Source organism: Ammodytes marinus (assembly GCF_949987685.1).
Source record: "Ammodytes marinus genome assembly, chromosome: 3".
NCBI classification, from domain to species: domain Eukaryota; kingdom Metazoa; phylum Chordata; class Actinopteri; order Uranoscopiformes; family Ammodytidae; genus Ammodytes; species Ammodytes marinus.
Genome location: NC_137232.1, coordinates 13,838,451 through 13,857,417, shown reverse-complemented (window position 1 = coordinate 13,857,417; position 18,967 = coordinate 13,838,451). Strand labels below are relative to the sequence as shown.

General features: G+C 39.8%; 1 protein-coding gene across 1 annotated transcript in view; it reads left to right on the top strand.

Moving 5' to 3' along the window:
- Positions 1–1,137: 1,137 nt before the first annotated feature.
- tenm4 (teneurin transmembrane protein 4) overlaps positions 1,138–18,967 on the top strand; it is a gene marked incomplete at both ends in the record, with an annotated part of 180,674 nt that continues 162,844 nt past the window's right edge. The window contains 2 exons of the mRNA XM_080054064.1: positions 1,138–1,369; positions 6,347–6,622. Of these exons, the coding sequence (XP_079910190.1) occupies positions 1,138–1,369; positions 6,347–6,622 (508 nt within the window). The remainder of the gene's footprint in view (positions 1,370–6,346; positions 6,623–18,967) is intronic.

Below are 18,967 nucleotides of genomic sequence, written 5' to 3'. Positions count from 1 at the left end.
AGAGAAATAAAATGTGCCCCATACTAGCTGAATACTAAACTTTCCCCCCTCTCTCTCTCTCTCTCTCTCTCTCTCTCTCTCTCTCTCTCTCTCTCTCTCTCTCTCTCTCTCTCTCTCTCTCTATATATATATATATATATATATATATATATATATATATATATATATATATATATATATATATATTGATCTTATACTCTGTGAGCTATTTGACAGTTTGGGATTTTTATGCTTCAAATTTTAATCATCTCTGCTGCTTCAACGTTGTCCTAAATTTCTCAGGCGCCTCACTTTTCAACCGCGGAGGATTTGTAACTTCTAAACAACACAATTCATGGAAGGACACCTGCCACTTTTACAGATGCTGGGAGGCGAAAGCGTTTCTATGCGCCACATAAAAAGGGAATATTTGTGGGAGACTGGCACCGTAAACTTTATAGGGGCAAGATTTGTTGTGGCCATATTTTATTAAATCTAATCCTGGTTGGCTCTTCATGCACTCTCCCTGTGTGCTGAGCCATGCATACACTGCTGTTAGGAATACGTGCATTTGCATTTTAGTTATTTTCTCACAAGGGCTGTGTGTGTGTGTGTGTGTGTGTGTGTGTGTTTGTGTTTTTGTGTCTGCGTGTACCGATATTGTTGGGGATCTTTACTTTCAAATGGTTTAGTGTAGCTGCTTACATTTTTTGTCGAAGATCACATCTTTTAAAGGTGGAGTCTGGTTGTTGTTTTCGCTTCACTTTTTGTCAATCAGTGAATATCTCCTCACAATCTGCTATCTGTCCGTACTGTGTGTGCACTGAAAAAATAATCTGGTGTTAATATACTGTTAAACATGCTACGATGGGCCCCCCCTGTGTACATACCCGTTTACAGAGCCTAGGCTGTGTATGTAAGGTTAATCATGGTTTCAAGTGATTTCATGTTTGACGATGCATTTCGAAAAAAGAGTACTTTCAAAACAATATTCCTGTAATCGCATCCTCTTTTCATATATTTACTATCCTAAATTCTTGTGTGTTTTTTCTCTCTCTCTCTCTCTACAGAATCACTGGCACTAACCTGGCATTTTGTGTGAGCCACATTTAATGCTGTAAACCAACCCGTGTGGCGGCAGCAGCAGCAGCAGCAGCCATGGAAGTGAAGGAGCGCAGACCTTACCGTTCGCTGACGGCGGCGCGACACACGGACTCGGAGCGGCGCTACACCAGCTCGTCTGCTGACAGCGAGGACGGGAAACAGAACAACACAAAGTCCTACAGCAGCAGCGAGACCCTGAAGGCTTTCGACCACGACTCACGCATGGCCTACGGGACGCGCGTCAAGGAGATGGTGCATCACGAGGTGGACGAGTTCAGCCGACCAGGTGAGCAAAACGTTTGTGTTACGTTTGCTATGTCGATATAACATATTGTTCCTCTTTTTCCCCTTCCGCTTAGGCCTGCTGTAATCATACATGTAATGTAATGTGTTTTATTTTAAGTTTACTTTTTTTAGTTATATTTTAGGTTGCCTACTGACAGCTGGACGGGGACTACAGCTGGAAATGAGCCAAATAGGATCAAGCTGCTCCTTTTACTGTAATGTTAATCAAAGGGGACGGTCCACGATACTATTAACAAATAAACTAAACTAAACTAAACTAAACTGAACATTTAGGCTACTGTGCTGTAGACACGGGCGGGTATGATGATTTGACGGTATGATAACCTTAAGCAAAAACACCACGGTTTTACGGTATTGCGTGTACAGGGGCCTGTTTCAGGTAGCTGGTTTTGAGGCAACCCAGAGTTTGTTCGCTCTGAGTTAGTGGAAACTCTGGGTTTCCCGTTTCAGGTAGCAGGTTCAGCGCGACCGAGAGTCAGTTACTGCGGCAACATACGCCGTGGGTCTAACCTGCTGGATAGGTGGTTAGACCTACCCTGAGTTTGTTTTCACTTTACGCTGCAGCTCCGACTGAAGAAGGAGTGTCACTGTCACACGCGTCCCTGTACAGTTTGAAGCAAAATCACTCCACAGAAATCTCCATCGGGATGTTTTTATCATTTCCTGATGATTTTACGTTTGACCGATCATTTATCTGATCAGTAGCCTTGTTCTCAGCCCTCGGTCCGTTCATATAGGCGGCCACCTTACACATCGTGACATGCTCTACATTCAGATTAATAAACCTATTTGTATTGTGCTTTTTAACGTCTGTGCCACTGAACAGATTTATGTCAGGTGGATTCGTGTAACGCTGCGGCTGCACGCGATTGTTACTGTTCACTTGTGCGATCCTAAAGTCACAGACGAGCCCTTTTATATTCATATTATAGCCTAATATGAATATAAAAATTACATAAATAATTATATAATAATTTAAACTGTGATCACTTGAGGAAAATGGATCTGATAATAAATCAATCAGGCTCTTCAATGGAAACTGTCACCTTATGTGTCAGACGTTAATGTCTTTCACTCCCCATTTAAAAGAAGCGACAGTCTGTTTACTGCACAGTGGGCTATTAGGCTACAGCTTCCCAAATACAGCGAATATAAAACACTGTCAGAAATGCTGTGCCGCGCCAGCTTTATTACTTTACTGCTGATATGCGTAACTTTTTAAAATGGACTATGTAGGCTACTATATATTTTTTCTGAATTGCCGAGGAGATTAGATCAGAGTTATGTGACAATATATCCGTTAATTCTTCTCCATAGGCTACCATAAACTCATTCGTTAATATTTCTAACTCCAGTGGGAGGAGCGGAGAAGTTTTTTTTTCTTTTTTTGAGAAGTGGAGAAGTGGGAGGATCACGCATTTGTTTCTTCTGTTTCCATGGTGAATCATGTTATCAGCGATCCATTGACGATGGCTTTTATGCACACGCTCCACCCAGAGTGAACACGCTCAGAGTTGATTAACCCAACGCTGATCCACTGTTCTGAAACCGAAAACCCAGAGTTGCTTATCAACCCTGCGCTCTGAGTTAACCAACTCAGAGCGTATGATTAAACCCAGAGTATGTAAAACCAGCTACCTGAAACAGGCCCCAGCTCTCAAATGTGTTATTTTGAAGACAAGGTTAGCATTATTAGCTATGTCAGTTTTACATATACAGGTGCAATAAGTAGGGAATTATTTATAGCGAATGGGTCACTCTTGAGAAATAAAGACAAACAAAAGATTATCTGCTACAGTTACAACTTCCTTCATAGCAACGGTAACTATGTAACTCTATTTTGACTGGAGTCTTTTCAGACATTAACCATGACTCCAAAGTCCCCTGCTCTCCTGATACATTCAAAGTAATGTTGAAAAAGTATTCCATTGTTTTTGGAAGGAGTAGTAGCAATCGTATCTATGCCAATATTACTACTTTGCTGTGTTTTGATTGGTCAATCACGGCATTCTAAGGGCAATTATTTCTTGATAATGTAGCGGTTTGATTTGACAGGAAGTGATCTACAAGAACAATGTCTGTTGGTCCATAGCAATGGGGAATTATCGAGAAATAATGGGCCGTAGAATGCTGTGATTGACCAATCAGAACACAGCATTTATCAGTGCCATGCAGTGGCGGAGCCAGGGGGGGGGCCGGGGGTGGCCACGGCCACCCCCCGCAGAATCTCGGCCACCCCATTGGCCACCCCAAGCGCCATATCACAGCCGTCAATAGTTTGCGGAAAAATGCGGAACCTTTCTTACACCGCTAGTACACTGCCGGACCTTTTAGCCGCACGCACACATCATGTAACAGCTCAAGCCTGAATGCCTGTTACTACCATGGTTACTACAGACCTGACGCTTCGACTGGCAAGTAAGCGAACCCTTCCATCTCTACTAGTGCGCTCCGCTCTGCCCCGCCCCCGCCTGAACTATTTCGCTTTCAGCGATTGCAGTGCAATGGTTATTCAGCATAAAGTTAAAACACTCGCTCGCCCAAGACTGATGTTAAACCGAAACACAAAAGCCTTACGCGAGCAAAGCAGTGATTCACCCGGTGAAACATGGGGTGAGACTGTGACTGTGGGTACGGTGTCATCACCTTGCCGGTGAGAAAAGCTCTGTGGCTTAACGGCTAAAATGATAACCGGCCGCCGGGGATCTCATGTCCGCTAACGTTTTTCAGGGGAGGCTTCCGCGATCGGATTGCATTTCACGAGCATGAAAACACAGCCATGTAGGCATTGCGAACTTACAGCGCAACAAGAGGAAATGCCTATAGAGTGAGCCGCCTGACTCCCTCCGTTAGTTTCAGTACAGCCGAAAAAAATACAATCACCACCTAAACATGGACATAGTTTAAATAAAGCATCTTGTTTTTATGTTCATTAGGGCTTTGATGCAAATTCTGAAGTATGAACATTTCGGTGGCAGCTGTGGTGCAGTTTTTTTCAGAAACTCACAGACACATTGCCCATAGGCGTAGATTTGGGGAGGTGGGGCGGGGGGAGGGGGCACAGGGGATGTTCCCCCCCCCCCACCTCAATAATCAGAAGAGATAGTTTTCCCCCTCAAAAAGTAAGAAAGACAACCCTATTCCCCCAAAAGAGGTACAAATAACAGTTTAGGATGTTGAAACATTGATATATCTCCTAATTGTTAATACATATTCCCCTATGATTTAAAAATGTAAAGTGTCATAATAGTTCACACTGCTGCTGTGTCATGAGTAGTGTCCTAATTTTTTTTTTAACAATACAGTAGAGTAAATATTTGAAAGCAATACAGATGCCTGAGAGCCTTACTGCTTTTTATAACATTATATTTACGTCACTGGGAGCCTGTTGTCTTTTCCTTAACAGAAATGTAGACATGTCCACCATAATAATTAAATAGGCTACAGAAGGCATAAATAAGTACATTCAAATTCACCAGAATGCACAAAATGGTATGTTTGAAGTACATTTTTTTCTGGGGGAGTACACCCAGACCCCCACTTATGTTGAAGCAAAACCGAAGCCCTTGTGCTTGCCACCCAAAAATTATCACTGGCCCCATCCTGGCCACCCCAATGAAAATTTCCTGGCTCCGCCACTGGTGCCATGTAATAATGCTAGTACAATAGCTTGTCATTGATATATCAGTGTATAGTTCATTTGTAAGTATATTAGAAGTGCACAGTGACAGGAGAATGATGGTTATTAGGTTAATGCTTGTACTTAATTCATGCATCATCGATTTTTAATGAGAAATCTCAATCACATTCACTCACTGTAGAGGTCACCCTGTATTGTGTGACTACTAACAAAGGGGGCCATGGATTGTATAAACTGCATAGAAAATGTTCATGCCTTCACTTCTCATTTAAGAATATTCTTGAACATTTAATTTCAAATAATGTATGTGTGAGAGCATTGTGACGGCAGTGGCAATGTAGGCTTTAATCCAACGGAAGCTTTGGTTTGCACATACCGTATAAAATAAGTACATTTCGAATTATAATGACATGTGCTATATCTTTTGGGTGGTGCACTGAAAAAAATACCTTGTGCACCTTTGATTCATTTTGTACATTTTCAGTTGTTACGCAGTCTAGTGAGAGTCTGAGTCTGAAACTCAAGGACTGCTTTACAAGTCCCTGGATTTGTTATGGTGAATGGAATTACCTTGGTTAAGACCTTAGGAGATAGAAATCAACAGATGTCTTGGATTTCAAATAGGACAAGTTGGCATTTGGAAAACTGCTGTAACTTAAAGGTTGAGTCAGTGATTGTGGAGAACGCTTGTTGTCCAAATCACTTTTTGTCAAAATCAGTGAATATCTCCTCAGGATCCGCCACCTGTCTGTACTGTGTGTGCACAAAAAACAATTAAGAAAAAATAAGTCGTTAAAACACAGCTCTGTAATCGGGCATGTTTACAGAGCCTAGGCTGTCTATTAACTCCGGATTTTTTTTCAGTGCACACACAGTACGGACAATTGGTGGATCGTGAGGAGATATTCACTGATTTTGACAACTAGCGTTCTCCAGAATCACTTAACACACTTTTATTGGCATAGTTAAATACTTATTAATTCATTGATTTATCTATTGTAACATGCCAGATTACAGAACATAGGCTGTCTATTTACACTGTACAGGTATCGTGAGGAGATATTTACTGATTTTGACAACAAGCATCGACTCCATCTGTTGTTCTATTTCTATTCATTCGCTTTTAAATGTTTTATTTCTATTCATTCACTTTTCTAATGTGTATTATGTATTTTAATCTTGCCCCTGTAAAGCACTTTGAATGGCCTTGTCTCTGAACTGTGCTATATAAATAAACGTGCCTTGCCTTGCCTTGCCATCTTTAATGGCATATTTAAATACCTTTTATAATTCATTGTTTTATCTATTCTTTTCTAGGCACCGACTTTTCCCTTCGAAACCTTGGCTTTGGCGATGCTCTCCCGTCGCACGTCGCCACCTACAGGAGTGAGATGGGAATGCCGCAGCAGAGGGAATACTCTGTCAGCGTGGGCTCCGACGCAGACACGGAGACCGACGGCATGATCTCCCCCGAGCACGCTGTCCGGTTATGGGGCCGAAGCAACACCAAGTCGGGCCGGAGCTCCTGCCTCTCCAGCCGCGCAAACTCCAACCTGACTCTAACGGATACGGAGCACGAGAACACAGAAAATGGTAGGTTATTTATTTAAATTATAGAAATATGATATCAGGCAAAGCTGGTTTTATAATGTGTGATTGTTTGTACGTTTGGTTTTGGTGTAAATGGTATGATGACGATATGGAATGGGTATGTGTGTGTTTATAAGTTTATAGCTTTCGGTCCTTAAATGAACTAACCTAACAATCACGTATACTGGGCACAAGAACACAGAAAATGGAAAGCCATATTTTTTCAAATACTGCTGCTTTCTTAGCCTGATTTTTCTAGAAAAGATTTTAATATCAATGAATTCTACCTGGTTCAATAAAGGAGATTGATTGATTGATAGGTTGATTGATTGATTGATTGAAATATCGGGCAAGCTAGTTTTTATATTGTGTGGTTGTACGTGTGGATTTGGTTTTTATATGATATGATATCTATGTGTCCATCATCCATCTATGTGTAGTACAATTACATATGTGTGTGATATTCTGGCGTTTTTCCAGTGAGTGGGAGGAAGCCATATGTATTGAATTAATCTTTCCGTTGGTTGATATTTCACATACGGCCAGACGTGCTTACACTGTGAGCTTGTTCAGAAGGTCACATGAGCATATAAGCCAAGTGAAGAGCAGCAAAATGTCATGAAGATAATTGCATTTCTGTTGAAGATACTAATATTTCAAATTGTGAAAGTGTGTTATAAAGTCAAGAGATTATGGAACGTCAATTTGGTTCTCACCTCCGTTGGTTGCATTTTAGTTATTGCTTGGATAGTGTATTAACTGCAGAGGTGGAATACACTCTTACTCAGTACATTTACTCAAGTTTGAGGCAGTTGTTCTCAACTTGAATCTTTCTTTTCATGCTACATTATACTTCTACCCCACTCAGGGCTGTACGCTTATTTCTTTAGGTGGTAGCACTGGTGCTAGCGAGCAAAAAAAATCAGTAGCACAAAAATAAATTTAGTAGCACACAAAGTAGGCTATGATCGAAAACTTGCATAACCTTAACCCTTGCATTTCGCTCTAATTACCTTTTGAGCATGTCATCTTGGTCTCATTTGAGATTCTCAATTAATATTATATCCTAGTGTGTGCAGTAATAATTATAGAACAATTAATAGGGGTGCACTGATTGCAATTTATACAAAATAATCTAACCTGCCAATTGCAATTTTTTGCTGATTCAGAATTATTTCTCCCCATAAAAATATAAAAATAATATCTATATATTTTTTGTATATAGGGGAGAACGGGGTAATCTGAGCCACTTTTTACATTTGCTCCCCTCTAAGCGAGCTAAAATGATTTATCACTCAAATTTACACATTTCCCATTAATTCAGGATGTTTCCTAGAAATGGGCATTAGCAGATTTTTTTCAAGACAAAGGGCAGTGAAAATATGATTGTTTTACAAAAAGTTGTCATGTGGTTCACTTTACCCCAGCTGTGGGGTAAACTGATCCACTTACTTTTTCCACTCTGAAACTACCATAACAACACATATTGTATTAGTAAGAATCCTGAAAGCTAGCCACACATTCCAGAACTAATGTCGGACTAGTAAAAGAATTATGGGGTTTGGTCAATTAAGCAAAGCAAATTTTCTAAACACTTGAAAGTAACTCTGACCAAAATCAAATACAACATATTATAATTCAAAAGGTTTTAATAAGATTCAAATGAAAGATAGAACCAGTTAGATTAGAACACAGTCTGGGGGTCAGAACACAGGACCCTTAGAGCCAGCTAGTGTCTGGGGGTCAAAGCATAGGAAAATCAGAACCAGCGAGAACAGCCTGGGACTCAGAACACAGGAGAAGACCCAACTGGATTATAACATCAGACTGTCATACTCTACAACTAGGCCTACTCTACATTCCAGCCCTGAAGGTTACAGGGAAAGATGAGAAGGTGCTCTTTCCGTGTGGTTGCCCCAGGTTGTCTTCCTGGTGTATTTCCTTGGCATGATGGCTTTTCTACAATGTGTATGACATTAAAATAAAACATATGTTATGTAATATTACATTAAAATATGTTTAAGACTAAACTTAACTTGTGCCTCATGGTGGGGGAAAGTGAGACAGTGGCTCACTTTCCCCCACAGCATTTGGCTCACTTTCCCCCACCACCACAATTTCAGAAAAAACAACCTCTCTTAGCATTTCAGACTAATCTTCAGTTATCAGCATCACATGGTTTCATATGTTGGTAGTTCATCAACACGTATGATAGAAGTTTTTCTACGTGAATACATTTGCTTTGGCACAACAGTTGATTAAGTTGACAGCAACAACATTTACTTTTACATGCAAAATACCTATTTTGGTGAAAAAAAACATGCTTACCACAGCACCATGAGGTCCTCTCTTTCAGGGCCATGGGGAAATGAGAGGGGCTTGAAAACATATATCTCACATGACCACAAATGTTTTCCGTTGCCTAGATACAGGGGGTGGCTCACATTACCCGATGCCTCAGATTCCCCCGTTCTCCCCTACATATAATTCTTATATTTATAATAATATTTTTTTTAGAAAATGTCCTTCTCTTAATTAAAACCAAACTTTAAAACATTAAACATAGCCTATTAGATAAATAAATAAACATATTGGTAAAACATAGGATAAATTAAACAGGTTGTTCTGAATGTGTTGGGAGCATAGGTTGGGAGTAGCTTTTCAGTGGCTTATTTAAAACTTTGTTTGCTACAGCTGAAGGAGTTGCCTTTCAAGCTTGAGCACTACAGTGCTGTAAAGCGCTAACTTCCTGTTCTTACCGGCTTCAAAATAAAAGTCAACTCACGTTTGGCTAGTAACAGGCTTTTAATGTGAAGGCGCACAGGAAATGTTCTGTTTGCACACGGACTAACTTAACTGCGTTAATATGCCGTCTTCTTCCGGTTATTACCGTTGGTGAAGTTTTTATACCTAGAATCGCTGCACGAGCACAGATCCCGAGGACACATATCTTTCACCAGCCAAAGTGGAGGGTGGACTCAATAACTTACTCGCTTAAGTCTACATTTACCCCCATTTGGAGAGTGTTAATGTAGAGCCCTCTAAGCAGTGTTGTGCAGCGCTCTTCTGTGTTTCAAAGACAGCCTCTCCTCATTAGCAGCCTCTCGCACTGGTGCGACTGGACTTGTATTCATCATCGCACGTGATCAATTTCAGTAGCAAATGCGATCAAAACTGTCGCACTGTACAGCCCTGACTCCACTTCAATTCAGTGAGAAATATTCAACTTTCTACTACACTACATTTACATGATCTCTTAAATTATAAGTTATAAGTACTTGAGATTATTGTGTACCACGCAGTACTAACAGTATGTTGGCCTACAAGCACTGATGAAACATTAGTCGATTGAACGATAAGTTGTTTGACAAATTACATTTTCCAGTGACTATTTTGATAATAGTAATTTTTAATGCAAATATGACAAAACATATTTACATGCTTTTTCATGCAAGACTTAAACTTGCACCAGAGTGGTTTTTTTTTTGCAGTTAAGTTCACTTCAACACAGCATGGTAAAATTCAAGCTACGTTCCACCTTCATGCAACATTCAAACGTTCACCTGAACCATGCATATTAACTTGCAGATTCACCACCCTGTTCCTAGGATACTTTGGACAGATAGATATAGAGGAACTCATCACGGGCCTAGAGGCAAAATCCTAATTGCCCTCAAACACATCACTAGCACTAGCCTGGCAGAGAAGAGCCTTGTGAATAGTTTTGCATTTCAGAGTGTGTCACATAATGTATTAGCTGCTGATTAGAACCGACAGAAAATGACTCTTGGATGTGGGAATCCATTTTGCTTCCGAATGACTCAGGCTATCCCTTCTGCCTGATCATCTGAATATGCCCTGGGGGGATATGGGGGGAGGCGGGGGGGAAATATTGAATTTGGCCGGGTTCTACATAATTAAAGGTGCGACGAGGAACTTTTAAATATTTCTGAAACAGTCTCATTTCTCCTCTGATGATGATGATCATAAATCACATGTAACACCAAACAAGACCATCTGTGCAAATAATTAAATTTTTATGTAGTTTTTCTTAATGCAATTGCTCACCAAGGAACTACAGCTGGCGTTGTAAAAACCCCTCCGCTTTTGTCCAAAGGGGGCGCTAGAATTAACACAAACTGAAATTTCCTCGGAGCACCTTTTTAAAGAGAATCTACTTGGATACGGTTGATTCTAGAATGTATTCAAAGTACCTGCAGCTACTGCGATATCATGCTAGAACATCTGAACGAACCCAATCGAGATTTTCTAAGTAGCGTTTTTATTCAATGCAGCCAAGCATACAAGAGCACTTGTTGTGTTCAGCATTCTAATTCAAGTAATGCCCTGATAACGTACAATTTATATACGGCAAGTTAATTAAAATCCATTGAGCCGGGGCCCCTTTGCTTGTGTGTGTGTGTGTGTGTGTGTGTGTGTGTGTGTGTGTGTGTGTGAGAGTGTGTGATAATCCCTTTAAATCAACAAAGCATTTACTAACTCTACCTTTAATGTATACATGCTCCCGGGCAGTTCTCTCTCCCACACGTGTGACTTACTTGACCCTGATTTTAATGCATGCAAATAGGAAATACTAGCGATTCGGAACATTATTATTATTATTATTATTATATATATATATTTTTTTTTATGCTATAGTAATTCCCAGGCCTACTGTTCCTTATGTACCGTGCTGTGCATTGAAATCCTTTGCTAGTTTAGTGTGGTACGCAAAGATTTAGTGCAATTGTTATTTAATGATAAAATAGGTTTCTACATTAATTGGTGTTCTAACTTCTAAGCAAGTTACAATGAAAAACAAAAGTTAAGTATGGAAAGTGAATGTATTTCTGTAGACTGTATATACGTTGAATGGCTGGCATTAAGTAGTATAGCGTTGGATACGTATGTTACATGTCCAGCACCAGTTGTCCACATAACCCCAACATAAAGCTCACATTAAATCACACACACAGTCAGAGTTTAAAGTGCATCCATGTGGTGTGTGTGTGTGTGTGTGTGTCCATCCATGCCTTTGGTCCCTAGGGAGACCCTTCCAGCAGCCATCAACGGCTGAGTCATTGCCCCTTGTACATACAGTAGACTTCACAGCCCAACTGCTGTTTTTAAGGCTCTACCCCATTTAAACTTATCCAGATGTGTGTGTGTGTGTGTGTGTGTGTGTGTGTGTGTGTGTGTGCGCGCTAATCCCGACTTTCCCCCTACTGTCATGGCTAAACTATTACGTTTCCGTTACCATGAGAACTGTCAGTTGAGATATACTGTTGCTGCCGTAGCCTTCTGAAGGAACTGTTGTTATTCAAAACCTGCAAAGGAAAATAATTCTGCTAAGACCTACACCGTTTGTGTTGAAAGAGAAATGCTTGTGTGACAGATGCTACGTACAAATTATAATTAGTTCCAGTGGGCGGTTGTGTACTGATTTCAATTTCCTCTTACTCTATCCTCCTGGGAGATATCTGTTCTGTATTGATTAGGGATATTTATATATATATATATACATGTGTGTGTGCGTGTGTGTGTGTGTGTGTGTGTGTGTGTGTGTGTGTGTGTGTGTGTGCGCATGCGTGTGTGTGTGTCTATATGCGTCTGTATGTCTGTGTATATGTGTAGCCACGCTTTGATCTTACTAGGTGCCATTTAAAAATGCAGTTTGTGCCTCTACATAAGACAAGAAAATCATTGTACATTGTAGTATTATTCCGTTAATTAAAATACTGTTCTTTAAAGTATAGATTTGTCATCTTCTAATGAATAGCAGATACAGTGCGGGATTCATTTGTGTTATATTTACTCTTTGGAGCGTTGGTATATTATTTTTTATTACTGCTCATTACTCAGATGCTTGTAGCTGTAGGCATTGCTTCCGGGCAAGGCCTCGAGAATCTTATTGTGAACATCCCTTTACAAGTCCCAGCTGAATTTTGATTTTTTTAGTATTCACATAAGTTAGTAGTGGATGTTCTGTTGTGATCTCCAAACATGTTTTAAATGTATTCTATCAACTCATATTTTTATGACCCTTATCTAACCGTAACCCTAACCCATTGTTAACATCCCCGTTTACAGAGCCTAGGCTGTGTATTAACACTGCATTGTTTTTTAGCAGTACACGGTATAGTTGATAGTGAGGAGATATTCACCGATTTTGACAAAGAGTGATTTTGACAACAAGCTTTCTCCAGAATCGCTGACTCCACCGTTTAAGAATGTTGTCAAAAAAAAATAACGTTACGATAATTATGTCAAATTAAAAATATTTTGTTTATCAATTTTCTTTTCATTTCACATACAGCCATGTCTGTGTGAAACAACAAACACGTATTGACACAGCTCCCTCTACTCATAAACCATTTTGAAGTGGCCAGCAGAAAGCTCTGGCTTCTGTGGGTCGGGTTCCTTAATTCAATTCTCCGTTCTGTTCTGCATGATTGTGCCGTAGTCATCAATCAGCATTTCTTGCTTCAAAGACCCATCTATTATGTGCTGATGTGATCAGGCTTTTAGCTGGCGTAGCTGCAATATTTATCGATGTTAAGTTGTCAGATGAAAAACAGTCAGTGGCCAGTGGTCTTTTGATGTGGATTAACCAAGCACACAGGCTATTTAATGCTTCTTCATAGTTTATTTTTGCCTTTTATTTCTGCTGATAAACATTGAGAATTAGAGATACAAAGTGCCTGACTATTTATTTCAGTTTTTAACAGAGTTTGGATACAGCCTTTTTTTAAATAAAAATAAAATACTATGTTAAAATACATTTTAGGGATGTTTTTAAAATCAAAATGTATCATAAATCAGACAATAAACAAGATATTAAGAGATCCTTCTGTAATAACCTTCAGAATAGTGCTAGGAATGATTTTGGACAAAAAAGAAAAATCGTTCAGTAAGTGTTAACACCACTCATAGTGACAAGGTCTTATTCCCCTTGCTGCCCGTATATCAGATAACTTGTTGGAAGGTGTCAAGACTCTGAAACTATTGGAAAGATTGAGGTTAACATCGCTGGGATGGCGCTCTGTGACTGAATCTTTGAACATATAGTAGCATGGCTGTCTATGAAGGACAGGTGTTCCTGGTAGGGGAGAAATGTCAACCATACAATTTTATTCTGACAAGCTTTGAAAAGCAAATCTTTGACTGATTTGAACTTGGGCGGGTAGAATACATATCTGTGTGTTCAAAGGGATTGAATAGATGTTTTTTTTAATGTATTTCTAGTCGCTATATGTTATTCTTGGCCCTAGCAACAGTTGCCTTTGCATAGAAAAAGGCAAGGTGTAGAATGTGGTCAACTGAGAAATGGAATTTAATATTCATAAGTTTGTTTAAATAAGGGTAGAATCGCTTGAAATTTGAAGTTATTTCCTTAGAATGAGGCTTTTATATCTACATAGCAGGGCATAGCAGAGCAGGGCGCTGAGGCCACCATGTTGCACCTCCATGTTTCTACAGTAGCACAGAATGGACAAACTTAACGGCCTTATGCGGTTTTTTAAATAGTGGGCGTCCTGGGGAAATGCACCTGTTGGAAGACCAAGAAGAAGTACTATAGAATAAATAACTAAATACATCTTCACCTCATCACTTGATATTGTGGAAAGACTTGAGGCAGTGGTGGATGATGCCATCTTTAGTAACTAGCTTCTTGTCCTTCTTGGGATTTTTCTGAGCTCCTGCGCCAGTGTGAGGGGCGGGCGACACCAGTTTGTAAACGCTGCCATACTGAGAAATACAGAGAGAGTTTTGTGGAGCTGATAGGCTTCATCAACTTTGTTTTTTACTCCTTTGGTGATGGCTTGAATGTAACGGACAATGAAAAAGTTACACACTATAGCTTTTATCTTGTACCTCATATACTGAATACTGATATAAGCACATTTCTTTAATGCACACTCCACATTTCAGATGTGTTTTATAACTGCTTCCCTGGAGTTTCACACACACACACACACACACACACACACACACACACACACACACACACCACCACCACCATCACCATATTAGGAGCCTGTGGGGCAGAGTGAAATCAGACTTCCAATTAGACAAGACATTTCCTGTATTACACTCTGGATTCATTAGGGCGAGTTGTACAGACGTGTGGTCGGACCACAGAGATGGGGTTTCTTATGCTGACCTTGGACTAGCACATACACACACACACACACACACACACACACACACACACACACACACACACACACACACACACACACACGCACACACACACATAATAACACACATGCACATATAAATATATATATAAAAACGCGCACATACACACACGGACAAACACAGAGACATACTTACATGCACACGCCCACACACACACAGACACACATACACAAACACAAACACACACACACACACACACACACACACACACACAGACACACACACACACATACACACACACACACACACACACACACACACACAGACAGACACAGACACACACACACACACACACACACACACACAAACACACACACACACACACACACACACACACACACACACACACACACACACACACACACACACACACACACACACACACACACACACACACACACACACACACACACACACACACACACACACACAAACTGTTTTTTTCTTCCAAACAGTGATATTTTGATGCATCATTGTCTCTTGGCATCAGTTACATAGACACAGAGACCTCTGATCATCTGTTGTGTAAGGACAGCTGTTTTCTGTAACACACATCTATAATTCCACTGAATTCATACAAACACAACATTCAAGCCTGTTTTGCTACGGTCACAAGCAAGAAAACCATGTTGCCAAAACCTAATGCTTCAAATAAGTCACCAGTGGTTTTCCCTAGCTCATTCTCAACCCCTAGAAAATGTCTCTTGAAGTTTTTTAATTGTTGACTTTTTCGTTTTTGGCACCGTCTCACTCACTCTCTCAGATCATGGATTAGTGTGGATATTCTCTGGCTCATTTGCGGGCTAATTTGCAGGGTTTTAGAGGCACTTTGTGGACAGTGTTGTGTGTTGTGTGTGTTATCTGTAGTTTTGCACACACACACACACACACACACACACACACACACACACACACACACACACACACACACACACACACACACACGCCCAGTTCAGACTAAACCAACAGCCACCAAGACTCTTGGGATTTCACTGCAGCCAAGTGCGCGACATATAGCGGGGATGAGCCCTTCTCCATAGAGAATAATTTTAACCCAGTCCCACAACTTCTGGCCCATTCTTAGCGAGTTTAGACCCATTTATTACGGTCAATTATCGAGGCTCATGGTCTATTTATGGTGGTTTAAAGGTCAGCTATTATGGTAAATGCTCTTTTTCATGTTTTTTTTAAAGGTGCAGTCAGCGATTCTAGGGGAATGTTTGTTGTTGAAACCGTTTTTTTTGTCAGAATCAGTGAATATCTCCTCACGATATGTACTGTGTGTGAGTTGAAGAGAAATGCAATGTGAATACACAGCCTAGGCTCTGTAAAATGGCATGTTTGCTAGGTACAGTGGGCCCCCTTTGTTTACATGCCTATATAGAATTTTGAACCTTAAAGTGAGCATAATATATGACTTTTAAGAAAAAAATCCCCCCAAAAATATGATACAAATAGCAAGGCAATGATTTATGATTCTCCGTCTGCATCAGTGCATATTAAAGATGCGCTGATCACAGTTATATCCGCAGGCAACGCGGTTAATCTACAGATCGGGCGGCGCAGTAATAAAAGTTAACATTCTGATTAATAGCCGATGGGTTACGGGGTCGGTGAAATGGCAGGATACATCTTTAATGAGAAAAATATTAATTACATACTCATTCTAAAATGTGAACAGACAACAAGAGCCCTCGTTTCACTGGCTTCAGCAACTTGCAAGGCAAATCTTGTGCATTTTTGTGCAAGTGTTGTGAGCAAACGATAATTTAGCACATAAATAAGTAGTATAGAAGTGAGGTAGAATTTTCTGAATCATGCCAAAGGGGACGCTATTTTAATTTTGCATATTGCGTGGAAAAAGTATGAATAGATTTGGCCAATAATGTATATGAGTGAACCTCAAAAAAGCTCAGAATCAAAATTTTATCGTTATTGCACCGAGTAATTAGCCTGGCACCGCCCACCTACTACTTCCGCTCAATTTTCATTTCCCTTCAGTAGTCAGTCTGGGTGTGTAGTATATTCTTAGGTTTTCTCCGGACAGATTTCTGCCGGTCCAATCAGCGAACAGAAGGAGTGGCTCAGAAGCCGGCGCATGACATGGTTGGTTGGCAGATCCAGAGTGGCACTGGGCAGATCCAATAGTTTTAAACTTCAACAGACACCCGCCTTCAAGTGAGTTAACGTTTGTTAATTGAGCGATTCTGTACAAATTAAATGAAGTACAATGGTCTGGTTGAACCAGACTACCGAGTAATGCAAGAAATGTCTAAAATAAACACCATACGTGCATACACACAATTAAGCTTCATTCAATCAATAAATCATTTTAAAATGCAGCGTAGCAGTATATGTTAATGCTCTATTGGTAGCATTTACATTGTTTTGGCTGATATGGTAGTTTTGGTTCTAGGCTATGGAAACTACAATATTTCTTATTTCATTTACATAAAAAAAAAGAATAAGTGGGCACTTAATAGGCCATTTTGTTATTTATATATGTGTAAGTTAGTATTAGTTCTTAAATTAATTTGAGATTTTAATAGATGTCAGACTATGTTCAAGCTATTGTGAAAAAACCTGTCATTTTTAATTTTAACGAAATACAAGGACTTTTCCTTTAAATATATGTTTTAAACCAGCCTACATCAGTCCTATATGTAACTGTATCATGGGTAATTAGTTCTGGTAGCCTGGCGGGTGTATGATTTATGAGTGTGTCATGTGCATATACGTATACTGACCTTATTAAACTATTCAGGTATCGGACACATTCAGCCCACCTTTATTAAATACAGTTTCAAAGTCACTTTGTCACAAATTGAAAAAGTAATTTTGACGACCTTCATCTACAATATGATCAAAGTTTCACTAAGCAAAAAATAGATAAATTAAATTAGTGTTTCATCATCTTACCAGTTGTATTAAGTTGTCTAGTTGTGAGACCAATTATATAGCCATATTTTTTAATGCTCAGCCTAGGCTCAGTAAACTGGTATTCATAGAAAGTGAGCCCACCATAGCTAGCAACATGCCTGTTTACAGAGCCTAGGCTGTGTATTAACAATTGATTTATTTTCAGTGCACACACAGTACAGATAGGTAGCAGATTGTGAGAAGATATTCTCTGATTTTCTCCAGAATCGCTGACTCCACCTGTTATAGCATACATTACAAAAACAGTAATATCTTATCATATCTTATATTAAATACCTTATCCTACCAATTAAAAAAATACATATTTTGATACACTTAAAGCTGGGGTATGTGATTTCTGATTGGTCAAAGCTAACATGAGCTGACACTTTGACCAATCAGAGCGAGGCTCTGATTCTCTGTTCTTATTGGCTATTGGGACTGTCCATTCACTTTGGCACGACTTTGTTGGTGTAGAGCGTGTCAGGGAGGGACCATAGGGTAGGGACCAAAGAGAACAAGTGGAGCGGTTGAGGTATTTGAATTCGAATCACTATCCCAACTGCCATTTTCTCCGCAAATCCTCCACCCCAGTTTTAATACAATTCTCTAGCAATAAATCCCAGATATCTCTTAAGCCCAGGTTATCTAAACCAATTAGTGGTCCTTAATGAGGCAGCGGAAGAGAGCGTGCTGTTAGTTCCTTGGTATGAGACAGAAATAATTAAACATCCATGCTGAGATTTTTCTCATTAGCGGACGCCTCTTGATATGTGATATGTAAGTCTGGTACAAATCCAGGTACAGGACATTCAGGCCATTTGTATGAATTACAAAGGACTCAATATTAAACAAACTAGAACTCTGGTAATGTTAATATTTAAACTTTTATGTGTGGTTTTATCATCAAATTGGATAACACGCGTGCTTGGAATATAAAAAGACTAATATTTTATATCATTCAAGTGTGTACACATTGTAGTCATATATAAAAGTCCAGATAACAATAAGTATCTGAGTATGATAGTAACTAATACAATGCACTGGGGGAGAATTTGGGGAAGGTGTGAAGGGATCAACATATACAGTAATATGCAAAACCTTGTTGTGTTTTTCAGTTCAGGACCCTCCTGGATGTTATGACATTTTCAAATGATTGAAGTGGAGGCTTCGAGTAATCCCCCTGGCTTTTGTGTCTCTCCCATGACTGTATTCCTTTGTTATCTT